The sequence below is a fragment of the Maylandia zebra genome, linkage group LG16, assembly GCF_041146795.1.
Source record: "Maylandia zebra isolate NMK-2024a linkage group LG16, Mzebra_GT3a, whole genome shotgun sequence".
In the NCBI taxonomy this organism is placed as follows: Eukaryota; Metazoa; Chordata; class Actinopteri; order Cichliformes; family Cichlidae; genus Maylandia; species Maylandia zebra.
The window spans coordinates 1,822,501-1,849,983 of NC_135182.1; the positions used below are offsets into that span (position 1 = coordinate 1,822,501).

General features: G+C 41.9%; 1 protein-coding gene across 4 annotated transcripts in view; it reads left to right on the forward strand.

Annotated features, from left to right (window-relative positions):
• Nucleotides 1-27,483, forward strand: part of kalrna (kalirin RhoGEF kinase a) — a 147,866-nt gene that overhangs the window by 21,309 nt on the left and 99,074 nt on the right. For 3 of the 4 annotated variants that reach the window (XM_076875397.1, XM_076875399.1, XM_076875400.1), the window contains exons 1-7: nt 8,110-8,203; nt 22,457-22,531; nt 23,581-23,695; nt 26,108-26,300; nt 26,575-26,748; nt 26,824-26,907; nt 27,058-27,189. In XM_076875397.1, coding sequence (XP_076731512.1) covers nt 8,125-8,203; nt 22,457-22,531; nt 23,581-23,695; nt 26,108-26,300; nt 26,575-26,748; nt 26,824-26,907; nt 27,058-27,189 — 852 coding nt within the window. In that variant the 5' untranslated portion in view covers nt 8,110-8,124. Of the gene's footprint in view, nt 1-8,109; nt 8,204-22,456; nt 22,532-23,580; nt 23,696-26,107; nt 26,301-26,574; nt 26,749-26,823; nt 26,908-27,057; nt 27,190-27,483 lie in introns of those variants that run through there. The other variant, XM_076875398.1, reaches the window with a different exon arrangement.

Here is a 27,483-nt window from a genome sequence, read left to right on the forward strand (position 1 = left end):
GTAGCTGGCAGCTGCAACATATTATGCACATGCTTGTTACACTCATTCCAGCTATTTGACTGTGTCATGGTCCTGGGTCATTTTGACCCAGCGTTTTGTGTTTCCTTGAAGTTCATTTTTGTGCCTTGTGTTTATTCTGATTTTGTACTAGTTTAGGGTTGAACCTGAAGTTTAGTGTTTTATCAGCCCTACCTGTGTCTGTCCTCGGTGCTCTGTTCATGTCCCTGTGTTGTAATTCAGCCTGTGTGTTTCCTGCTCTACTTTGAAGGCTTGTGTTCTGGATTTCCTGTTCTATTCTGAAGGTCTGTGTCTGTTGTCATTGTGTTCAGCTTGTGTCCTCCAGTCATCATGTGTATTCAGATCAGCTGTTCTTCCCTCCTGTGTGCGATTACCCGATTACCTTGTGTGTGTATATTTAGTGGGTGTCGGTCTGTGTTCGTCGTCGGCTCGTCTGTGTTCTATGGTGTTTCGTTCCTGTCGCTGTGGCTCTCTGCCCCGCACCCCTTTTGTATGCTCTCAGGTTTGTCATTTAGTTCTCCCAGTTTAGGTTTCTTCAGTTGTTTTGTCATGCCTCACTGCCTGTTTTTGCCACTCCACCACTTGTAAATAAACGTCACTCGAATCATCAGTCACTGCCGCATTTTGGGTCCTCCTTTTCCTCCAACACCGCACGGCTCACCCCGCCAGCCGTGACAGACTGTAGCTCAGGTGATAGAGCAGGTCACCTACTGATTGGTAGTTCAGTTTCTGCATGTCCTTGGGCAAAATACTAACCCTATGTTGCTCTCCGATGTATCCATCAGAGCATGAATGTTAGATAGGAAGCACTTAGCGAACAGCTTAGGAGAAAGTGCAGGTGTGATTGGGTGAATGAACAAGTTTATGGCGTTATTTTTGTGCCACTATTCTGAGCGCACGTAAAAATAAATTGCAGGTGCAAGTGTTGCATTTTGTGGAGAAATTTATTTTGAGCTAAGAAAAGCTAAATTTGAGTGAACAAAATTCATTGCTGTGTGCAAAAAATGTATTTCAGTGTTTGCTATTATCCACACACACACACACACACACACACACACACACACACACACACACACACACACACACACACACACACACACACACACACACACAACAGCAGCCCCTCTCGCTCAGGTTTTGCACTTGCTCGCGCTCTCAATATTTCTGCCCGTGCACGCTCAACTCTTTACTGACGCGATTCGTCCCGGACTTCAGCTACAATGAAAAAGACACAAAGCTGGAGTTATTCTGTCTTTATGCTGTCAGCTGCCTCTTCTCCTCTCATTCTCCTCCCTCTCCTGTTGCTACTTCAATTATGAAACTGATCAATGATCAGCTGATCGTCTCTCTTGTTTGTTTATCGCCCACTTTGCGCCAGAAAGAGGAAACCAGCGGATGTCGCGTTAAACAGCAGCAGCACGTTTAAGCTTGATCAGCTGTTGTTAGAATTTATTTAATATTAATTTCTAGTATCAGCTGATGTTTGCTGGAGCCACAGCTGTAAAAGCTGCTGATCATGATATCGGTGTGGATACATGAAGGTGATACAAATCATACATATATACCAACAAGACTGTACATCACTGTCACAACAGCGTTTGTTGTAGTTCAAAGGCTTTATGGTTTTTCCTGTAATACCTGGTGGTGTAGTCGGTGATTTTTTGTCAGTTCAGCTTTATATATTATGTTTAACCCGAGTCAGCTGGTGGGTAACTTTTCTGAGTGGGTTTGAAAACATTAGAGCACTTATGCAAATATGTGATGTCTTGATGAATCGAGCAGATATTTGAAGTTTACACAGAAACATTCTCACATGAAAATATCTTAAAAGTTTATTTTGTGACCCAGACAGAGTAATATTTCAAACTCCGCCCCTCTGTGTTCCTCCGCCACTGCCTCGTTTGTAGTGATGTGTCGGTTGCAAACGAAATGGCTCTTAGAGCCGGATCTTTGACGTGAATGACGCGAGCTGTCTCCTTATTGCGAGCCGTGTTTTTTTTTTTTTTTTCCTTTCTCTCACCCTCTCTCTTTTTCCGCTTCACTCCGCACGTGAGCCTTGTGCTTTGCGCTGAGCAGAGGGGGGTCCTCTACAATACAGGTCGATCACTTCTCACTGGCCTATATCACCACAGGAATAGGCTGCAAATGTTGTGTTCAGTGGTCTTGAATCATCGCCTCCTGACCAATCATTCTGCAGGAAAGTGTTACCATATCTGAAAGATCCCTCAGACACGAGTACACAGACAGTAACGTTTTCAATAGCATGTAATGTCTTTGTGTTTCCTTTATGTGCATCAGTAAGAAATATAAATTCTTCAATTCAAATTTATCTCCTGATATTTTCATTTTGGCTCCAATTTTACAGCATCTTCTATAAGCTTTACATATGATGCTCAAATGCAACACCTATTTGTACAGTTTGCTCTTTCAGGAGGACTCCACTTTAAAGAATAAAAACACAAACGGAAACATAATTTAAAGAAATACTCAATTACAATTCATCACATACTCAGGTATCTGATAGCGCTGCATACGTCTGTTCACTTACACAGCAGAGTTACAGCTTTTCAGACACTAACCGATATTACAAACAAAAATGGATTAGATACACATTTTCAACAGTATCAGACTGCTGTCTGCTTCCCCCAGCTGACACACAACTTCACACAGCACTGCTGCAAACAGGCAGACACACAAACCTTCCCTCGTCAGCAGCTGGAGTAGCTGACCTGCACAACACTGAACAACACATCATAAGGAAATTTGAGAAGCCAGTAAATGTCCTGATTTAAATGTTAACATGTCTTGAGTCAGCTGATCTCAATGCGTCACGTGACAGGGTGAGGAAATGTCTCAGACTGGTTCATGTGATGAGGGTCATCAACCCTGTGAAGGGACAGCTCCCACCGGGGCTGAGATACCTGGGTCTCATCAGCGTTTGATCTTAGAACTGAAGAAACTTTTCAAGAAACTTAAAAATGTCCAGTCGCTTTTCTTTCCAAGCTCTTAGATTAGCTGCTCAACTACAACAGCACCTTCTAACAGCTACTGTGCTCCTGGTGCACATCCTAAGACTGGATTTAGAATAAAGCCTTTGCTAAATCAAACATTTGGCTGCGTCAGGTACCTTTGGCAGCAGCTAAAGGTACCTGTGTGTAAAAGTCACACCAGCCATCTGTTATTATTAAAATGGCAGGCAGTGGCTCTGGCTCATAATTAAACAAGAGAGCACTGCTCATCTGTAATGTTATAATTTTGATTGAACAGGTTAACAACATTATTTCTATCTAAAAACTGTTTATTTCTCTCTGATTGACGCTGATTCCTCCTAGCTGACATTAACATAGATCCAGAAGCACAGCAAACGGACTGCTTCTTATATAAAGCTTCTCTACTCTGAGCACTCAAAGCACTTTTACACAACTTGTATGGCGTTATTTTTGTGCCACTATTCTGAGCGCACATAAAAACAAAAATTGCAGTGTTGCATTTTGAGGAGAAATTTATTTTGAGCGAAGAAAAGCTAAATTTGAGTGAACAAATTCATTGCTGCGTGCAAAAACTGTATTTCAGTGTTTGCTATTATCCACACACACACAACAGGAGCCCCCCCTCAGTTTTTGCACTTGACGAAATGCAATATCCCAGAATCCATTTTGTCTAAAACTCAAACGAGTAGTGATGGGATTTCTGGCTCTTTTTAAAGAACCGGCTCTTTCGCCTCCGAACCGGGTCTTCAGGTTGTTTTGTTGCTTTAATTAATTTATTATTAATAATAATATAAAATTATGCACAAAAGGAATTACTAATGTAAAAAAAAGTGCCTTTATATATATATATATATATATATATATATATATATATATATAATATATATATATATATATATTAGGGCTGCAACAATACACAAAATTCACGGTTCGGTTCGGTACTTTGGTGTCACGGTTCGATATTTTTTCGATACAAAAAAATGTTCATGCCTTTTCAATTTGTCATTTATTAAAATTATGAATATATATTTTAACTCAAAAGTACAGTTTTTAAATTTAATGCTGCTGAAACAACAAAGTAATAAATCTATCTGCTTGAGAAATCACTCATCTTTGGAAAAGAGAGTTTATTACAGAGAAATGGCTCTTTCCAAAATAAAAGCTATACTATCCGCTTCTTCTGGGCTATATTCTCAGCAGCATATTAAACATATCAGGTGCCCATAAGGAGAATCCTGTGCTAACGGCTGTCTAAATGACTCGGCTAAAGTGTGTAGCATGCGTGCTTGTTGTTTTTGTCTGCTTCCACTTGTCTTTGCACTAGGATGCTGTCGGAGTAAATGTGCAGTCATATTCGTTGTGTTCCCACTAGTGCTGTCAGCGTTAAGCTGAAATGACGTTAACGCCACAACACGGCAAATCTCCGTTAACGAGCTACCGCGGATCGCACCGTGCGTGGGGCTGGACGGCGTCAACACGTTAACGAGCTAACTGCGCTAACACACTAGCTCCCACCCATGTAATTGAGCATTGCATGGCACATACTGTTTTACTTTAGTCCATGACGCGCTTACCTTCAGGGTCATACGTCACATGAAGACCAAAATAATTCCAAACGCCAGATCTGAATGAGGGTGGAGGAGGTTCAATTTGCCATGTTGCAACAAGCTTAGCTTCTGTCTTGCTAGCTTGCCCTGCACTCAGTGGATCTGCACTCGGTGGATCTGTGCTCGACGATACATATGCGTACCGAACCGAAAGCACTGTATCGAACGGTTCAGTATCGATACAAGTATCGTTGCACCCCTAATGTTTATATATAAATATTTACGGTGGCCCCTAGAGACAAAACACGTACAAACTCCAAAGCACATTTCTAGCATTAACTGAACTTCGAAACAGAGCTACCTAGATCACTTAAATTACACAACTGAAAGCATATGTGTATTGTTTGTGTATTTATACACAGGCACTCATATATATTCAAATAATTAAAAAAAAAAAAGTTCATTCACTTGTTATTACCACACACCAAATCCAGTCGTTGGTACTTGCTGGCTTGTGTAGCCATGAGGGAACCAAAGCTCAACACTGCGCCCTAGCATCCTGGAGCACTTCTGTTGTGTTTGTACGTGCTGTGTGTCTAGGGGCCACCGTAAATATACTTTTATTCATTCACTCCACATAAAATGTAATAAACAAATCATGTAATACAAAAACCAACTATTCACATTTCAATTTTTAACTATTTAAATTTTCAGCTTTTTCCTTTCACATATTTAAAGTGAAACAACACAAAACACTGCAAACCACAACACAATTAAATATAAATTAAAATATGAAAACAAAAAGAAGTTGCATATTCTCTGTCATATGGGCCTGCATGAATAAACTTTCTGAATCCTTTATCATCTGCAACTGAAAATAGTTGTAGATGATTACTATACCTTCCTAATGTGACATTGTTGTCCCTGGCTCTCTCTCTCCCTCCCGCTCTGTTCCTGTGCTACTGAGTGTTTAATTCTGCAGTTAACTGAATAAGACAGGATCCTGCTTCATACAGACCGCAGCCCTCATGCTTCTCACGCTTGTGCTTGGAATCCTGAAGGTCCCAGAACATATTTCACAAATGTGTGTGTGTGTGTGTGTGTGTGTGTGTGTGTGTGTGTGTGTGTGTGTGTGTGTGTGTGTGTGTGTGTGTGTGTGTGCTGAGTAATGTGGGAAAACCAAAAACACTCCTGGCTCTAATCTGAGGTAAAAGTCCTTGTAAAGGTTGTAAATGTGATGCTGTTCTTTGGAAGATACGCTCTCTTAAATTGAATAAAATGCTGTTAGTGCTGACAAAGTGTCCCGTGTAGGCAGAAACCTCCGTGGATCCTACCAGAACCAGATCAGACAAATTGGTTTTTAGTGTCGTTGACTACCGTGCACGAGTGTGTGAGCTGGAGTGATCAGACGTGTGTGTGAGTGTTGTGCTGAGTCAGCACCCTCCAGATGGCATCGCTGCATGCGTTTGGCATGCACCACAGATGATGTCATCACCCTCAAACAGACGCTTTGATGTGATTGGTTCATCTCAAATGAGTCAGATGGTGTCGATGGATGAGAGAAAAATAAAATATGCAGTCAGTTTATTATCAAGCTAATACTGCAGTAACAGACCGCTGTGTGCGCCTCGAGTACGACCACGTGGTGCTGCCTCGCAGAGTCTCTGTGATGTGATCAAGCAAAGTAAAAATGCAAATAATTCAACAGCCAAAGAAACCTTCATGAAGGAAGGACACACACAAGCGTGACACACATGAAACTGCTTTTTGAGGGTAAATACATGCAAGGACGAACATATTCAAGCTCTTACATAATTTCCTTAGTAGATGTGAGTATTTTGTTTTTATGGCCTCTAACCAAGGATGCACTGACAGCCTTGAGACTTTAGGAGGAGGAAAAGGTTTTTGTTATCATGGTGGACTCAGTCAGCAGGAAAGAAATCAGGAATGATTAGACTGATGAACAGGCAGACACGACTGCCTCTCTGTCGAGGTGGGTCAACAGATTCTATATTGATATGTAACAATAACAATTATGACCTGTTTCTTCTGTAGAGTCTCTGCTGGCACCTCTCTCTCTCACACACACACACACACACACACACACACACACACACACACACACACACACACACACACACACACACACACAGCAGAGTTGAACAGGAAGTAGTCACTGCAGGGTCAGCATAAAAAACAGAAGACATTTAGCTTTTCACTGATACAAACTCAAACTCAACAGTGTACATATTTGTGTTTAAAGCAATATTTCCACCAACTTTGAAATAAATCAGAGAAATGCTGCTTGAAAAATGCAATGAACAGACAAACACAGATTTATTGAATTATAACAATTCTATTCAATTCAGTTTTATTTACACAACGCCAAATCACAACAACAGTCGCCTCAAGGTGCTTTATATTGTAAAGTAGACCCTACAATTATACATACAGAGAAAAACCCAACAATCATATGACCCCCTATGAGCAGCACTTTGGCGACAGTGGGAAGGAAAAACTCCCTTTTAACAGGAAGAAACCTCCGGCAGAACCATGCTCAGGGAGGGGCGGGGCCATCTGCTGTGATTGGTTGGGGTGAGAGAAGGAAGACAGGATAAAGACATGCTGTGTAAGAGAGACAGAGGTTAATAACAGATATGATTCAATGCAGAGAGGTCTGTTAACACATAGCAAAAAGGAAAGTTTCCACTGTGGACGTATCCAAGCAGGATTAAATAAGTAGGTTGGCAGCTAATATGAGAGCATTGTGAGCATTGCCAGTTACGTTTACACAAGTATTGTGCTACCTGACTGATGGCTAAAACTTACCTGACAAAACTTCCTGCTTACCTCCAGCTACATCAAGAAAAGCACCAATTTTTATCATAGAAATCAGAGGATTCACACACACAGTATCGTCTCGTCCTCATTTCTGTCCTCTGTGCCTGGTTGGATGCCTCGTTCGTCCCGTCCACACGGGTACTTATTCTAGTGTGTTGTTTGTGTGAAACACCGATAAACTGCCACGGCCTGGCAGAAGCCACTGGAAACAATGAAGTACAGTGTCGTCATAACATGAGTGTAAAACCATCAGGAGTCATTGAGGTGAAGATGTCTTTCCTGCTTGGACAGATTTAAAGCCTCCAAGTGAACTTTCTAAAGTCTATTCACCCAAGATAGTTGGAAGCTGCTCAGCTGCAGATACCTTGCAAGACAAACACTGACAGAAATGTGATCATACATATTTCTTTTACTTGAAACATGTTGCCCAAGTGGAAACAAAGGTTATTCAGATAAAAACAAAGAAATAAAACAACACTCTATTAATCACGTTTCTTGCTTTTTTCCAGCAGCTGTCCCTTACCGAGCAGCAGCGTCCCTGTGGAGAATACATCATCTCCTGCTTCTGTGTTAGTGCGACCTGAGTGTGGTGGCTGGAAAGCACTTAGCTTGTACTAGCTCTCACTCTGCTCTGAGCATAGTTATGAGAGAGCAGTGTGTGGTTTGTGTTGGAGGACTGATGGATGTGGTTTTCCTCTGCAGGGAACACTGGAGGCGAGGCCATTAATATGTGCTTGTGTTCAAATGCACATGTGTGCGTATGTGAGAGGCTCGCGCTGGAAACCTACCCTGCTCTGTTTTACGCAGGTAATCTGTTGAAATAATGAGACAACAATAAGTGATTTATGTTCAGTGTAATGCTGTTAGTTATGGAGCAGCAGGGCACGTGACATTACAGTGAAATTACACAACTATTGAATGCTGTGGTATAAATCAGACAGCTCTGATTTCAATTAGAATTGCCTGTGAAAGAAGAACCATTCATACATGACCTTCATCACAAGTTCATACATTTTCAAATTGTGCCAAAGTGTCACTTTGGTAAAACTTATCTCAGAACAGACGATTTATAGTCAAACAAGAAGGACATTAGTCAATAATAACATGATAATAACTGTATTTCATACAAACTGTTTCCACAGGAGCTTATGAGGAACCAATAGTGGGAAAACCTGCACAAAGTACTATAAATGTTGCCATTCCTCAAACATTATTATGTTGGTTTTAACTAGAAAATGAATATAATGAATACGACACCACAGTGTTTGGGATTATGAAGCCAAACGTGATGATATTGGGAAGTGGCGCTAAATGATAGAATTAACTACAAGGGCAATGGAGAGGTCCTCTTCAGCACAGCTACAGACATGGTGTACTTGTGCTGAAGTACAGATACTAGTGTTAAAAAATACTCAAGTTGAAGTACTGATTCAACTACTTTACTTGAGTAAAAGTGAAAACGTACTGACTCAGAGTAAGAAAGTGAAAGTAGCTCCTTGAAGAACATTTCTACCACCTATTTCTATGCAAAGCTACCTGAACCTTGTGCTATATTAATGTAATAATAATATGAGTAGATTTGAATACAAACTTTATTTGACTCTTAATTTTAATTCCAATGAAGGCACTCAGCTTGAATCTATTAAGTAGAAGATGAGCAGAAAAAAAAGAAGGAAAATCAAAATGATCTGTATTTTCTGCTGCTCCACTGTAGAGGGTGACTTTAGCTCTAACAGGAAAATGAGAAGGGACGAGTTAAAGTGGATCCAGCAGGTGTGGAACCCCAAAATCAGCTGTTGTGGCTCAGGGTGGGAAATAAAGTTGGTATGAAAGTGGAATTCAGTCAGTGCATCTGAGCATCATCAGCTTAACTTCATATGAATCTCTGCTACACTTGATGTAACCCAACTATGACCATAAGCACCACAGTCACTGTGCAGCAGTCACACTCTGCTATTTACTGTAAATCCATCACAGTGCAGCAAACTCACCTGTTCATCCTGCAGAGGGCTTTCATGCAAATGTAGGTTATGAAACTTTCTATATGTGTAGCTACAGAGACTTGAATTGTTTTAACATCAGGTTCAAACATGCTATGTTTCAGTTTAGGACGCTGTCATTTCTGGAGTCCATGGGGACTCACTTGGTTTTAAAGCCAGCCTCAAGTGGCTGCTAGAGGAACTGCAGTTGTTGGTGCTAATGTTTTGGTTTTATTGTTCCACCTTGGAGGCTACAGCTTGGTTTTGATGTTGTTACGACCCGGCTCAAAGCCGCAACATAAAAAAAAAGGAGACGAATACCAGAGTATGGGTGAGAAGAGGTTTTATCTTAAAATGGAAAACCAGGTTGGCTAAAATGGCTGATGCCACCAAGGCAAAGACAAGTGAACTCTCTGGGAGCTTGCCTCAGGTATGCTTTTATCCACACCTGACTAGGTGTGGCCAATTAGCACCAGCTGGAAACATTGAGGAGATTAGGGGATGCAGAGGGACGTAACACCTCCTCCCTCAAAAGGGTTCCTCTAGGACCCCTAAATTTATTAAAAGCCCCTCTGAAGCCTTCATCCCTCAAAAATAAGCTTGAGCACTTTATTACCAGCTCTCCTTAGTACTAAATACTCACATTTCTTTAGTTGGCATCTTTAAGCATGGATGCCCCTACATGAGGATCTGAAGTTACCACACTGAACACACACAAAAAGTACCATGTGACCAACACAAAGGAGTACAACAGTCACAAACCCAAAATGATTATTCAGCCTGTTACAACACAAAATGAAAGCAGCCACGAATAACCACACACGGGCAGCACGGTGGCACGGTGGTCAGCACTGTTGCCGCACAGCAAGAAGGTCCCGAGTTCAATTCCACCATCAGGCCGGGATCTTTCTGTGTGGAGTTTGCATGTTCTCCCCATGTTTGCGTGGGTTCTCTCCGGGTACTCCGGCTTCCTCCCACCGTCCAAAGACATGCAGCTTGTGGGGATAGGTTAATTGGATAATCCAAATTGCCACTAGGTGTGAATGTGCGAGTGAATGTGAGTGTGAATGGTTGTCTGTCCCTGTGTGTTGGCCCTGCGACAGACTGGCGATCTGTCCAGGGTGGACCCCGCCTCTCGCCCTATGACAGCTGGGATAGGCTCCAGCGCCCCACGCGACCCTGAAAAGGAAAAGCTGAAAATGGATCATTAGCAGATTGATGGCACAGGAATATAGGCTGGCAGGAACACAGGTGGAAGGACAGCCTTCTTAGAGTCTAACAACTTTGTAAATTAACAGTGCCTCTAGACGCACTGAACTGTTAATCTAGATGCGAAATGCGTACATAAGATATTATTGAAATGTGAAATAGGTGTCTGTGTAATGGAGTTTTCAGCACATATGGGAAAAACTGGACAGAACCATGATACTGATATGATGGGTTTTGTCTACTGTATCTGCTAAGCCATTTATATATCACGTACTAATATCAGTAGAGCCAAATACCAAAAAGTGAGTCTTGTAAACTCAGTTTCACCAATCAGTACTATGTGCTCTGAGTTTATTCTGATTCACACCGACCTGATATGTTGTTTTTAGTTTTGTATTAGCATTACTCTTACCACTTTCTGCTAACAATGTGTAATACTACCAAAAGATTAGTGGGACTCAAAGAGTTCTACTGCATGTTGTGCATAAAGTGTTTGAAAAATATCAAAAATGTGATCTTTGGTAACACAGTTGCATAAATATGGTGCACAAACATGAAGGTGGGAACACTCACCACTGCTGTGTCATAAAAAATCTAATGATCAATTTTGACGTTTAAAGCGTTTAGATCAATCAGTTGTTTACATCACAACACAAGCAGAACTGCATCACTGCAGCAGAAGACACATCGTCCACATTCAGAAGCACATCTCTGTGTAGTGACTGGTCTCATGATTTAAACAGGCAAATGTTCAGCATTCCTCATGTGCCGACACCGGTGTTTCATCGGTGTCTCATAGTGGACAGAAATTATTTTTTGGAGTGGCACAAATAATTTGTGTGGCATCAGATTTGATGCAGAACAGCTGATTGTTCTGTAAATAGTTTGAAATGTTTGTTTAAAAAACGCCTTGGCTGCATTTTTAGGTAAACAGCTGCAAAAAACTTTGTTGTTTGCAAAACTCAGTTTCTTTTTTGAAGAAGTAACTATATAATTAATTACCCAACATTGGTCATTATATATTATATTTTGCAGACAGAGTTACAGACTCTCTTCCAGACCACAGACTCATAATACAAGTCAGAGCTTCATACAAAAAAAAGAAAGTTGTGTTTTCAAAATTGGAGTTCAAGTTATTTTTACTTCCAATAGTGTTAACATGCTGCAGGTCATGAACAAGATTGTTTTAAATTTTCATTGTAAGTGGGCTAAAGCAGTTAATTAAAAGTAGTCTAACATAAATGCTGTAATTTGATTACTTTAATAAACATGTAACTTGGATGATTCGATGCTGGCGTGACCACAGTGCACACGTCTGCTGTCGCTCACAGTGGTCCAAGGGACGCTCAGGGAGTTTGTGTGTTCGCTCAGACACATGAAACATTACAGGGAACATTGCAAACCGGTACTTTTGAAACGGTGCCGGTTTTTATTTTTAGTAGTCTCTTTTTTTCTGCAAAATGATAACCAAGTTAGCCTTTTCTGTTGATACAACATACCTGCTTTGGTTGGAACCGGTGCTTAAACAATGAAAAACACAAACTTTGTCCTAAAACCTCTCATGTTTAGCTGTTTTTTTGTAAAAAGATACCAATGATAGCCTTTCCTGCAGCTATAGGGCATATATGGTTTCACTCTATCAAACAAGAAGACAGCCGCATGTAGCTATGATGATGTTTGCTAGTTCACCTTACGTGCATTAATGTAATAACGTGGTTAGCCTACTCAACGTAAATTACACACGAACAACATTAAGCTACTCACGCAGAGAAGAACGGCTGCTGCTGCATCATCATCCTCATCATTTCTGCTACACTGGCAGGGCTAGGGGCCAGGACTCTCCTCTTCGGGTTCTTGGGGGATGTTGCTAACTCGGTGCATTTCTCGGCTTTTAAAAAAACGCTATGCGTCGCCAGGTGTTTCATCAGATTCGAGGTGTTACCTCCTTTGACAGTATCACAGTATCAGCTTAAAGCACTTGTTGCTGCTGAGTTTGCATCTTTTGCTGTGAAGTACAGCCAGACTTTTGACCGCTTCGCCTTGGGCGTTTTTAATCTGTAGCTCTGCTCTAAAAGAACGTACGTACCTGGGCCCGCCTACTATCCTCGGAAATGTAAAATGATTGGCTAGAATCCAAAGTGTATCACAGCTCAGGAAAAAAAATAAAGCCTCAAACGGCCCTTATAACCTCAAACGGTGATCTAACATCTTTGTAGCAGAATCTTTGTGAATGCGTTGTGTCTGTGAAGGTTCTCAGTCATCCAGGTCATCGTAGTCAAAGGAGCTTGCAAAGAAAAGCGTCTGGACTTCTTTAAGTTGCTTGAAGACGTTTCACCTCTCATCCAAGAAGCTTCTTCAGTTCTAAGGTCAAATGGCGGAGAGTCCCAGATTTAAACCCAGTGGGAGTTTCCCCCCAAAGAGGGACAAAAGGACCCCCAATGACTTGTGAATGTGTTGTTGACCTGATTCGGCTCACAGCCTTGTGCAGCCTTATTTCTTCCAGAGTACCTATGTGACACATCACTGAGAGCTCTACTTCCTAAGACATCCCTGTCGCTTGGAAACTTTATGCCAAGAGCTTGTTAAGGACACAAATGGACAAATAGATCCAAACAGCTGATGTAACCCAATCCTGCCAGCGAACACATGCCAGCGTGACAGGATGGAAATGGGACTTTCATCTGATGGTTAGAATGCCAACTGATTGATTTGGAAAAGGGATAATTACTGCTCAGCCGAACTTTTAGGGATTCAGTTTCACGTTGCATAAGTTTCACATGTAAGCGTAGCGGCATTAAACACGATAGACACCACCATGTGTCACTGTGGCAACACGTGAAGCTGAGGCAGCTGTTGCCAGAGTGCTGATAGCTTCACCTGTTGTGAAGACACACAAACTCAGCGTGTATGTGAATGCGTGTTATACTACGGCCTTTCACAGTCGTGCACATGACAGGTTTTGCATAAAGCTGTTGAACTGGCTGATTGTTATTTAAAACTATTAGAGCACGCATACAGGCTGTCGTCCTGATACACATCAGGCTCCTGTGCTCATCTGGGAAATGAGCCTGTTTGGTGTAATAACTGAAATGAACGGTCATTGTACTGTGGTCCCTGAAAGCATCCTCTGTGTCACCTTCACTGTTTGCTGAGACTGTCTGGACAGTTACTACGTGAACAGACTTAAAGCTGTAAGTGTCTGAATGCTGATATCGCTGCTACATTTCAGTAATCAGTGCTTACTGTGAAGCTGCCTGTGAGTTGGTTTAGTCCACGTCATGTGTGCATGGTGAAGGAAACAGTATGAAGATTTTCAACTGTGCTGCATGTTGACCTTTAACATCTAAACATCTGGAAGAGTCCAGCTATGCCTGTGTGTGTGTGTGTGTGTGTTAAGAATAGACCAGTGACATCACTTCCTGGCTGTGTGACGTTGAACACTGTAGTGAAGCATGTTTCATGATGGAACCTGTGTATTTTTTTCCATATGTGCATAGTTCCTGTTTCATGTGTGCTGGCAAGTTTTTAGTGTCTTCCTGGTTACCTGCCTGGCAACCATGACTACTGGTTAAATACATGAACCAAAGTAGGGCTGCAAGAATCATCGTCTAGATACTTTCAATAGAAAATGACTTTAAATGCTTTACAAACTCATTCTTTCACTTGCAGAAATAAATCCACAGACACACACACACACACACAAAAAGAGGTGAACGTGAACACACACCAAATCAACCAGGAGACACAAAACTCTCACAACTCTTCTTTCCTCAGTCAGAGGAATGTCACAAAGCCTCCAAGAAGACAGAGCCATAGTTTAGATTTATACAATCTAAACTATGGTATAAACCAGCGGTCCCCAACCCCCGGGCCTCGGACCGGTACCGTGAGTCATTTGGTACCGGGCCGCGAGAGTTGAGACTAAGGTGTGAAATGTATGGTTTTCGGGTTTTTATCATTTACTCGGTTTTCCTGGGTCTTTTCACGTGTGTTATGAATAAATCTTCTTTTTTCGGTACCAGTACTGGTTTTATTTTGTTGTATTTATCCGCGACACCTTAAAGGCCGGTTCGTGAAAATATTGTCGGGCATAAACCGGTCCGTGGCGCAAAAAAGGGTGGAGACCGCTGGTATAAACCGTAAACGGTAGTGGTAGCGCATGTTGATGGTGTCATCAAGTTGAGCCTGTTTTGATCGAAAGCATCGCAGCGGCTGCAAGCATTGAGCTAACATGTGGGGAGGAGGAGGAGGCGCTCATAAAGAAGACCGGTGCAACGTCAGTCATATGCACCTGGTTTGGGTTTAAGCAGTCAGATGTTAAGCAGCAAAACATCATCTGCAAAATATGCCACACGACAGTAATAGGGAAGAGACGAAGCACGTTTTGGAATATGAGGAAAGCCAAAAACTGCGCTTCCTCCACTTCCGTAACATTGATTCCTTAATGTTGAATTCTCTCACAGCGGCTCTATTCCCATGTTGTTGCAGTATATTAATGACTAACTTTGTATTGTGGATGAATTATCTCAGTTGTTCTCCTGACTGGAGTTTGGTCTGTTTACAGCATCCTGCCATGCGATTGCATTTGTGCCTAACCATCAGAATCCCTCACGTTAACTTTTATCGAGTGGAAAAAAGTTAGCGTTCATCCTCCAGCTTCACTGTGTTTATGTTATGCTAACATAGCTGTTTTGCTAGCGGTCACATAGCACATCATTATATAGCAGCTAGCCCAACTTCAGTAACCCTACAAACGTCACTGCTGTTTAGTTTTCTGTCTTCATTTATGCTGGAAGTGATAGCAGAGCTGTACGTTTGAATTTTTCAGAAATCTCTCAGTCAGAACATGCTATATCAAGTTTAGGTGGAAGCTAGCGAGCTAACTTCCTGCTAACTTCTAACTCTGTTATATTTAATAAATCCTGTTTTCATGGATGCCTGGATGTTAAACTTCATAGTTACACCTGGTAAAGCAGCAACGCTGATCATTTTATTAAAGATGAAAGAATTTAGACAGTTTTTAACTCTCAGTGATGCTGCAGTGTTTGTGTGACTTTTGGGACCTGAAGATACGGTATACAGAAGAAAAGAATATATGGCAATATATATCATTACCGCACATTCTTCACATTATGCTGCAATATGGATTTCAGGCCATATCGCCCAGCCCTGAAGTGGGTGCCTTTTTAATGAAAGGTGGAGTCACAGTCACAAATTAGCATCTTGCCAGATGAGCAATTATCACCAACATAGCCTTCCAAGTTTAATCCATAAATTTTGGCAGCAGCAACAGAATGCTTTGAAAAAGTGTGTGTGTGTGTGTGTGTGTGTGTGCATGGGGGGTGTTGGTCAGTTTCCTCTAATCCGGTTGTTAAGTGATGATGAACCCTGCTTCTGGGTCCAAATGTTCATTAAGTTTGTCTTAATGTGTTTCAATGCTTTGTATCTTGTTCTATCTGAAGCTGAGTACCCTTCATCAACGTTTGAGTTTTTGCCAAGGTTCGTATATTAATTCAATACAGTCCTTTTTTAAATGCAGACTTTGTTGTAGGGATGACCAAAATCTCATATCCCGATATAAAACATCTATCGTCCGATAACGATATAAATCACAAAAATGTAACATTTTCTGTCAATTCTGTGAATCTCGGGCAGGTGAAGTGTTTCCTGCTGGGCGTCGTGTAGCTGGAGTCGAGTGTTTTAACCGACGCATGAAACGATACATTTTTTGACATAAGTTGTAACGGCCGCCGTCTCGTTTTTTACTTCTCATCCGTAAATAATCTGCATCTTTCAGGTGATTCAGTTTATTTTGAAAAGTCTCAACAGGATCTTGAGCTTTATTGTGAAAGGTTTATGTGGAACATAAACAAGCGGACACGCAATGGTGTTACCGTCGCTGTTGCTAACGACAACCCATTAACAAAACAGTCGCTTGTCCGTCCGTAGTGTGGTTATATTAAATATAAGAGAAAGATTGAACTTTACGCAATTAATAATAACTACAGTGACATCAGAACATGAAAAATATTGCTGTAAACAGTTTATTTTGCGACACCACGAAACAAATGATAGTGTAAAATGAAACGATAGACGTTTTTATATTGTCATCTGATATATATCGTTATATCGAACAGCCCTACTTTGTTGTGCTGTGCCTGCCCTTCAAATTGAAATTTCAGTTCACTTAACTTAAACACAACGCACACATCTTCTTCCATTAGTAGCAGCTAGCAAATGTTTCAGGTGGTTTCTGGATAATTTCAGTGTAACTGTAAGGACGCACACATGCACACATAAATGCATATTAAACAGCCACATGCTTCTGTAACCACAGCTGTGTCACTACCATAGAATGACATGAGATGAGGAAAACTCACGTTAGATTAAAGGTGTGTGACAGACTGAAAGCATGAAGACGAGCCACCATCAAACCAACCATGCCCGACACTTATGGTTCATTTTCACACTTGTTGTTCTGCACCTACTCAGACTGATAGTGACATGAACAACATAGTACAAGGTCACACTCTTTGGTCATCATCTTTGTCTTTTTGGAACACCTGCATAGAAAAGCTTCCAAAACAAAAACCAAAATATATGAGACTTAATTAAACATGTAACAACTTCTAGTTCCTGAAAACGTGTGTATTTAGCTCTTGGTTGAAACAAAACCCAGTCCTAAGAGCCTGGGGCAGAGCTTTTGGTTTGAATTTCATGCTCTGATGGTCCCAGTAAGTTCAAACCAGAGTGTGTCGCGTTGCTGCAGGACACTGTGGTAGCTGTGCTCATTATCTGTTGCCTTGAATTCAGCATAAATCTCCAACACATTGCCCAAAAGTGTTTCACGGCACAGGATAAAAAACAAATGGGTGAATGTGGCCAAAGAAAGAGAGAAGATGCTGAGTATGTACTGGTTTTATGCACAAAATAAAGTCCGTATTCACCGAATAGAAGAAGAAACACATCCAGTGTACCTCCATGATGGATTGGACTGTACCACAGTACTTGGCAGCTGTCTCTCTTTCCCCATCTTTTTGTACATACGTCGTTGCTACTTTTGAAAAAGTAACTGCCGCAGAGGATAACATCTTTTGTCTAAGGTGCTGTCTAATTGCATTGGTGATTTCAGTGTGTCTCTGTGAGCCTGCTGGATAGGCTGACTCGCTGCACACGCTCGCTTTTATAGACAGCTGAGTGGAAGATTCATGTTCACAACTGCTGCATTGTTTTTCTTTGCCTTCATGTGCTCATTTTTCAGCAGTTTAGGCAATTACATACATTAGGTATTGCTTTGCAATGCAGCAGCCATAGAGTTTGTTCTTTGTTAACTACGCTTATCCAAAGTAGTTCAAAATAACACACGATGATCCAACTCAAGGGGCAAGCTTCTGCTAACATGAGCACAGTAATGACAGTTAAGGCTGGGTGCACTACTCAAACTGTGAGTTTTAGTTATTTCACAATAAAAGCTCGCTGCAGTTGTGAAGTGAGCCCCGATCTTTGGGTCCTGCTGGCAAAGGGATAAGAACGACAGTGCTGTGCACAGCTGTGGAGTTGAACTCTCAGGCTGAAGAAATAGGCTATTAGTCTGTTTTAGATACTTTCAGTAGGAAATTACAAAATCTATATTATTATAACTATTATTAGCAAACTTCATTCATTTGTTGCACAGTCGCAGTCTTCAGCCATTCAGGTTTAAGTGATACAATTAGTGTTAGATAGTATTAGTGTGTGTGTGTGTGTGTGTGTGTGTGTGTGTGTGTGTGTGTGTGTGTGTGTGTCAGCAGTTACAGAAGAGCCAGAATACATGATAGTATGACAGCCAAAGCACGGAGTACATCTGAATAACTAAGGCATGTTTGTTTCAGCAAAATTTTGTTTTTGTTTTTTTACATTCTCATTTTAATACCTTTGTTTGGGGGGGGGGGGGGGGGGGGGGGGGGTTGTAGCGTCCACACACTGTTCTGCAAACCATAATTTTTATTAGATCACAGCGAGGCAGAGACACAGTGTTCATGCAAACGTTTGCACAAATATTTGGTAAGATTAGGCCATATAACAGCTCAAGAGCACGCTCAGTGACAGACTGAGATTACCCACAATGCACCACTGAATGACACAGGAAATCATTCCTGACTGTGGTCATCTCCCTGTAAACTCCATCTAACACACTGCAATAGTTACACCTTTCTGCACACGCTCTACAGTAACACAGCAAATGACAAAGTTCACAGGTTAGAGTCAATGTCAGTCATATATATTCTCACCTCTGTAATATTCATATTGAATATTTCCTTCCGGTTCCTTGGAGTACATCTGGCTGAGGATCTTACGTGGTCAGTACACACAAACAAAACAGTGAAGAAGGCGCAGCAGCGCCTCTTCTTTCTCAGGAGACTGAAAAGATTCGGCATGAGCCCCCGCATCCTCAGGACCTTCTATCACTGTGCCATTGAGAGCATCCTCACTGGATGCATCACCACCTGGTATGGCAACAGCACCGCCTACAACTGCAAAGCTCTCCAGCGAGTAGTGCGGTGCTCTGAACGGATAATTGGAGGTGAGCTTCCCTCCCTCCAAGACATCTACAGGAAGCGCTGCCTGAGGAAAGCGGGGAGGATCATCAAGGACTCCAGTCACCCCAGCCATAAACTGTTCAGACTGCTTCCATCAGGAAGGAGGTTCTGCAGCATCCGGTCCCGTACCAGCAGACTGAGAGACAGCTTTTTCCATCAGGCCATCAGACTGCTGAACACGTCATAGACACCTCAGCTTCACTACTGGAACTTCAACATTATGCACTCCATACTGTATATAAATGCCACTGTTTTGCACATATTCAACTCTGTATATTTTATATATTTTATTATTATTATTATTATTATTATTATTATTTTTTTTTTACTATTTAATTTGTAAAAATGTGCATACACACACACACACACACACACACACACACACACACACACACACACACACACACGTAGGAAAATATTTAGTATACACATCCAGAAATGCATACACTATTATATATTGTACATATATTTATTAGTTTCAGGTTGGCCATTCTTGTATTTTGCTCGTTTGTGTTGTTGTGTTTGCACATCTCTGTTGCTTGTGGGGCTCGCACACAAGAATTTCACTCGCATGTGCTGTGCCAGTGTGCCTGCACATGTGATGTGACAATAAAAGTGATTTGATTTGATTTGATGTTTATTATTGAGTGATTTGTATAGATTACTGCTATCTGTTAAATCTGTAACATATTGTATTATGCAGTCAGCTCAGTCTGTTACTGTTGCTGTCTTGGAGCGACTGTAAGCCACATCATTTCCTTAGCGATTAATAAAGTATGCTGATTCTGAATTAGGGATTCCTGGTTAGACATCTCACACGTGCATACCACCAGTCAGGTAATCTTGTGATCATGTCTCCAAAAACACGCCAAGCTACATCACCCCCGACCTAAACCCACACATGTCTGCTGGACATCCTAAAAACATCACTTAGAAATGAACACACATATGTACTCAGTTTACAGCAATGCTTTAGTTAATTCAGCACAGAGGTTTAAGAAAATGCAAACATCATCATTTACACAAATTATATGTCAAACAACGTTGGACGTTGTTACTCGACACTCGTGTCACATTTGTCCGTCTGAAAGTTTTTACTAAAGCAAGATAAGAAACAAAAAGAGAAAGTGTTACATAAAAATAATCACGTAACCATGAACATAAATGTTGGGCCAGCTCTGTGTAAAGACGTCCATCACAGGTGTCTAAGGTTGTTTGATTGCTCGGACGAAGAAACCCTCGCTCACCATCATGTGCTCAGCAAATGATCAAAATCTCCTCCCATAAGAAAAGTGAAAAGCATCAGCACATTTGACAGGTTCCTGTGTGTTTCCCCTCAGAAGGACAGATGAGTGTTACGTCCTTACACACACTGGCTTCCTCTGCTGTATGTTTAACGGTCTGAAGAAAACGCTGCTGATCTTGGCAGCACACTCGCTTCTCTCTCTTCTTTGCCTCGTTTCCTGGAGCACAACCTATTTTTCTGTTCCAGTCCTGTGAATATAAAGACATAAATCCAGAGTCATCTGTTTTGGTCTGACTTCATTACAGGACATTCAGCTTCACAGAACTTGGCCAAGTTGTTTCTTGACGTGATCACCTGTATAAGGTTATTGTTTGACACATCTATGTTTCCTCTAAGTTACAAACACCCATGTGTTGTGGAAAAGAAGCTTATTTATAATATCAGTGGCTAACACTGTCTGCGATGCTAACAGTCTGTCAGTATTTGGAAATCACGTGGTGTTCTTGTTTGGTCCTCCGTACATGTTTATCTATCTGACACATTGAAATCGTAGTTTTCAGTAGACCAGCTTGCCTTAAGCCGACTAATTAGCCATAACCACACAGCCTATCACTGCTTCTGTTACTGCTAAGCACTCTTAATAAAAACAGACACTCTATTAAACTAAACTGTCTAACATAGCAGTAATGCCCTTTCACGGACATGTTGTGTAATCTTCTTAACGCAGCATTTCTGCCAGCTTAGTACGAGCCTGTTAGCCTGCTATGATGAAGCTGACACACCCCAGTCTTAGTAATCTGAGTGCATTTATTTATTTTACACAAAAGGTGCAAACGTCATGCCAGCTGATGTATTTGTTCAGCCTCCTGATTCTGTTTAAAGTATAAAAACAAACAATATAAAGACTGAAGATGTTAAAGTAAAACCAGGAACAATCTTACCTGGTGAGGTGATTAGTGCACACTCATGGTTACGCTTGCTTAAACTGGATCTTTGTTTTACAACTTACATTCCCAGTAACTGGAAAGAAGGAGAAAGTCTTATTGATCCTGATAAAGACACAAAAGGTAAAGTAAGCATACAGTCTGTCTGCATCATAGACGATAAAAACATGGCTGGAGCTGCCAAAACCACGTGCACGAAGGACTGTGAGACCACGTGCTCGTTGGCTGAAACAAACACGAGTCATTAGTCATGTTTGATATGACCCAGATTTACAAAATAGACAAGATAGAATTTACTGCTAACAAACAATGAAATGGTAATTATAATTTATTATTAATAAATTACTGCAATTTAAAAAAGCATCTGTAAAAAGTTTGGAATAAGTCTGAAATGAAAGTTTTCAGAGGAGATTATAGAAACTGTAGAGCTGAAACAAATGTCATGAATCTCTCACATGGAGACTTTAAATCATTGGCAGCCAAGGAAACTACAAAGATGTAAATTTATAAGCACATGTGAATATCAGTAAGGAACTAGAACTTTACAAGTTTAATCAATGCTGTTGACACACCGCAGGCATAAAACCGATCAATTACATAGTTAACCTTTAGTGACACAAATCGTTAAAGCTAATTGGTCTGTTCCTGTTTATGGGCGACCTCTGGCTTCCAGGCCTCAGTGGGTTACTATTACGTTTACACATGGATGTGTCACGCTGTGTCGTCACCATCACACTCACTGTTCCACGGTGTTTAGGGGAGATGCAGCTGATTAATATCAAGGACAGAAGGTGAAAAGCACAATAAGAGCGAGGGGACGATGTACTGTGAAGTGATTGTAAAGGTCTTTCTCTCAAACAGAGTGAAGGTGTTTTAAATGATCCCTCCCTCTCCCCTTTCTATGGATTCTGCTGACTTGCTGTTATTAATGTTGTGTGTGTTAACTTAAGTTACTTCTGCTCTACATCTACTGAAGAGTTATTAAGATGTGAAATGCTTATAGTGATGTAACCGTAACAGATTACAGTGTTGGTGTGTCTCCTAGGAACGGTGATCCAATGGTGAGATTCATGCTGATATTCTCTCTCCCTGCATCTCTCCAGGGCCCTTCAGGACTGAAGGCATCAAGGCCTCTGATGTTCTTCCGATTTTAAAGGAGAAAGTTGCCTTTGTGTCAGGTGAGTGTCAGTCAGTGTTGTTGGCGTTAAATCCACAACCCTCCAGTCTGTTTCAGGAGAACTTTACATCAGCCCCCTGAGTGTCCTACAGCAAAGAGCCTGTCCCCACCACCATGGCCATGCAGGACGAACACAGAGGTGTTTGAAGCATTAGGAGCTATTCTTCATGTTTAGTAACATTGTTTGATAGTTAAGAATGTTTTGAAATTTATATAATCTTTTCATGTTGAAGACAAAAAGATGGGATTTTTTTCAGTCATAAGGAAAAGGACCAGTAAGAACGTCCCGTGGACTGTCCACAGTCCTGTTTAGAATATAGTCGAGTATATTATTACTCACATATCTGCACACGTGAAAAGCTCATTGGACTCACGCACATCCTGAGGCAGGAAAGGCATCCAATCTATTCACACCATGGGAACGTCTCTCCTCTGCCCTTAGAGCTCATTCACTGCCAAAGCAAACATCCAAACAACACACCAGTGTGGCCGGCACACTCTCCTACACATAGTTTAACAAGCAATCTAACGTTGGAAGTTTGGAAGATGACCATGTGCTTCACTGTTCCCTGCTTTTATTTTGAAAACCTCTGATCCATTCCAACAATGTTAAAAAGACACTGAGAAGAAAACTGTGCGACACCTGAACAACAGAACTGTTGAGGGCAGCGTTGCTGCTCAACACGTCTGCAGCCCCTGCTGATGACCAGCAGGATGTGTCGCAGCTTGTGGGATGAGCACATGTTGACTGTCTCCCCTTTTAACCTGTAGTGGTTCAGTCCAGAACCTATTCGGTTTGTGGCTTAACCAATCAGCCAATACCACCTCGTTAAATGTTAATTGGTCAGCTGGTTTATTTGTGAAGGTCCATTTTTTTTTCATAGCTATTTTTTTTGTGGTCACTTAACAAAGTGGTAACACTTTAGTTACACTTTAAGTGTCGCTGGACGTCATTCCACTGATTCACATGTAGATGTAAACTCACCCTGGATTACCTGCCTGAACACGTGTGTTTTGGCTTTAAGGTTTTTCTTGTGCATCTACTTGCAGGTGGACGAGATAAACGAGGAGGACCAATTCTGACATTTCCTGCCAGGAGCAACCATGACCGAATAAAACCCGAGGACCTGAGGAGGCTGGTAACCTACCTGTCTACTGTCCCCAGGTACTCACAATGCCATCACACACACACACACACACACACACACCTGCCTTCATTTTCACGTTAGAGGTATCATCTGTTGTCTTTCTACTAGCCGCTCTATTAGGACATTTAGTTAGACTCAAGTGTGACGGGCACTTAAGGAAGCAGTGAAGGCTGGAGTGGACATTTAAGCAATTAAGTGCTTCCTTGTAGTCTGTTACAACAGCAGGCGTAGACCAGTGTTTAATTTGCATCAGCATGAAAGCTGCAGTGTTTGCAGCACACAAGAGCCGGTCTGTGAGCACTCACACAGTCTGAGGGTGTTACAAGGAAAGCAGTCGAAATATTAGGCACAGGCCTGCCCCAGTCATTCTGCACACAGGAACGTTTTCGTTTTGGTCTCATAGTTTTTAATATCGTTTCAGTTTAAGTTGATTTAAAGCAGCGGTTCTCAAACTGTGGGGCAGGCAGCATTTAGACGACCACAGGAAAAAAATCCAGTTAAAATATGTTCAGTTAGTAGTAGTTTTTTTTAGCAGGTGATTTTTAAAGCTAAAATTAAATTGCAGTCTCTTTTTAGCAGTTGTGGGGTGCATGAATTTATTTATCATCCAAAGACATGCAGCTCGTGGGGATAGGTTAGTTGATTAATCCAAATTGCCCGTAGGTGTGAGTGCGACTGGTTGTCTGTCCCTGTGTGTTGGCCCTGCGACAGACCTGTCCAGGGTGGACCCCGCCTCTCGCCCTGTGACAGCGGGGATAGGCTCCAGCGCCCCCCGCGACCCTGAAAAGGAGAAGCGGAAGCTGATGGATGGATGGATCTAAAGTTTGTCCAGAATCATTTTAAATGTAAAACGTATCAGGATGAAAGCTTGAGTAAAATAACTGAGTTATACAGTGAAATGTTGTAAACACACATAATATAAAATGCTGCCTGTTCAGATACAGTGTGCTGACAGTGTTAAGCATCATTCAGCCGTCTGACTGATCTGGTAAATATCTGCACAAACTTGATCGAAATGATTTGATTTAACTTATTCGAGACCCACATTTCACTGAGTTGTGCACAGAGGAATTCAAAATGTAAAGTAAAAATAGCTGTGCAAAGGGCCGAGACCACTGCCGGGTCATTTCCAGACTGATGCCAGAATTTGAGAGGTTTGTCAAGATGATGCTTCAGCCCAATGGGTGGTGGTAGATCAGACCATGTGACAGTAGAGGACTGCAGTGAGAGTGGCTTTATGCCGTCCTGCGTGTAGCTGAGACTCTTCAGAATGGACCCCAAACACATCCGTCACATGTGAGTGAGCCCGAGGATAAAGGGCGGCCAGTTTGTGTTTAGAGACGACTGCTGAAGAAGGAAATGTGACACGGTGGTGACGTGTTATAGAAAGTTTGCAACCAGGGCCTTTGACAATAATCTGTACTGTCAGAGACTAATGCACACATAAATGCATTTACCCACTTTTGCTAATCGAACTGCTGTTTCCAGGGTGACGGGGTCTGTCTGCAGGTTATAATGGATGAACTGACTTTGTATTAATAGACTCTGCATGTTACTGAAGGTGGAGCTGTGGCACTCGAATCAGCTGCAGTAACTGAATTTTAGGCACTGAGTTGTGGCAGTTTGGGTTCAGTTCAGTTGTTATGCTGCAGTTCCTCTGAGTCAGGCACTGAACTGCTTGAGTTTCTGTCTGTTTATGGCTCTGACTGGGAGAAATCTTCTCAACTGTCAGCTTCAAGAAGCCATCGTCCAGCACTTGAGCTGTGCTCAACAAACGCCTGCATGTGGATGTGCTGTGCTAGAGGTAGATACATGCACACATCTGGTTGCACTGAAAGAAAGGAAAACACTGAAAACTGCCACTTTGTTACCTCAATATTAAAGTACAGCTCCCCCTGATTCCTGCTTACTTGTGTTTCAGCTGGAAACATAATGTTCCTCGTAGAAACAGTACGTTTCATTCCTGCAGAGCCCCCCGCTGCAGCTTCTTCTTTTATTGCAGCGTGTTTAGTTTCTTCTGCAAACAGAAAACAGTTTACCTGCTCAGAACGTCAAACACGTCCATGCTGGAATATATCATCCAGATTATCTGATGGGATTGCACTTATGTTTTACCTGCAGTGTGACTGTCACTTACAGGCCACAGCAGAGCAGAATAAGATTGACGTCTTCTGCTAAATGTCCCTCTGAAAGTTTCCTTTAAATATCAAACATATTCAGACTGCTGACGACACCAGTGAAACAAGGCTGCCGCCTCAGGCGCTCCCCGTCTGTGGGGCAACCACAAATGGACCTGATGGTTTTGAGACATTGGTCTGTAGCAGACAACTGCATTGTCTGGTTCACTTTAAGTCTCGTATAACAGGGATACTAATCATTTCCTCTGAGCCTCTTCTGCCTCCTCATCTTGTTTGTCTGTGTCCCGTCAGCGAGGACGTATGCAAACGTGGCTTCACTGTCATCATTGACATGCGAGGTTCAAAGTGGGAGCTGATTAAGCCTCTGCTCAAGACGCTGCAGGAGTCTTTCCCAGCTGAGATCTGTGTGGCTCTCATCATTAAGCCCGACAACTTTTGGCAGAAACAGAAGACGAACTTCGGGAGTGCAAAGTTCTCTTTTGAGGTCAGTGGGCTTTGTGTGTTTTACCCAAAACACGTTCAAAGGAAACCTTATTAACAGTAAGATGATTAGAGATTAGTGCTGTAATGCTATTTGTGTGGCAAACTGATAATAACTAATAATACTTTCAGGCATCTTTGATTTCCACAAGCTGCCATCATGATTTACGCATGTATTTATATATGTGGCACAGACGCTGCAGTCACTACACTGTAGTAAGCACATGAAGCACCGCAGGTAGTCAGAACTCACGTCTAACCTGTGTCTGTGTGAACAGACCAACATGGTGTCAGTTGAAGGTCTTGCCAAGCTAGTGGATCCCTCCCAGCTCACAGACGACTTTGAAGGCTCGCTGGACTACAACCACGAGGAGTGGATGGATCTCAGGGTGTCATTGGAGGAGTTCATGTCCAATGCTGTTCATCTGCTGTCCAGACTGGAGGATCTGCAGGTGGGGGCAGCAAAGGCTCAAAGAATGGGAGTAACTGCTATGGCCGATATGACCAGTGTTTCCTGTCTTCTGCAGGAGCTCCTGTCCAAGAAGGACTTTCCTGCAGATGTGGAAGGCTCTCGGCGACTGATAGAGGAACACACCCAGCTTAAGAAAAAGGTGAGTCACTATCAGTACAGGTGCAGACACAGTCAGAGACTTTGTTATCGCTCTAGATCGAGCTGTGCTAAAGCCAGCACAATTCAGTGTTCTCCTACTATTAATGAGAGGCTTGAACTGTGCAAAGCCACTGAAGCTACTCTCCTGCAGGTGCTAAAGGCTCCAGTGGAGGAATTAGACCAGGAAGGCCAGAGGCTGCTCCAGTGTATCAGATCGAGTGATGGCTTTTCAGGGAGAAACTGCATCTCAGGCTCAGCTGACTTTCAGAGCCTTGTGCCCAAGGTAAGCAACGTCCAGCCCAGCAAAGATCTCCCAGCATACACTTTTTTATTTAAGCTAAGGTTAACACAGGCTGGCCCCAAACAAGAATAGTAGCTTCTGTTGTGGTTTATCTATACTTTCTGATGCAAACAAAACTTTGAACCTAGACATGAGAATTGCTGTGGCACATTCAGATACTAATGCATCCATGCATGATGCTTGCAGATGCTTTTGGCCTTATATAAGAGTACTTACTGGAATATTAACTGCAAACCTGCAGGTATACTTTCATGCCTACATAATCAGGGCCCACAT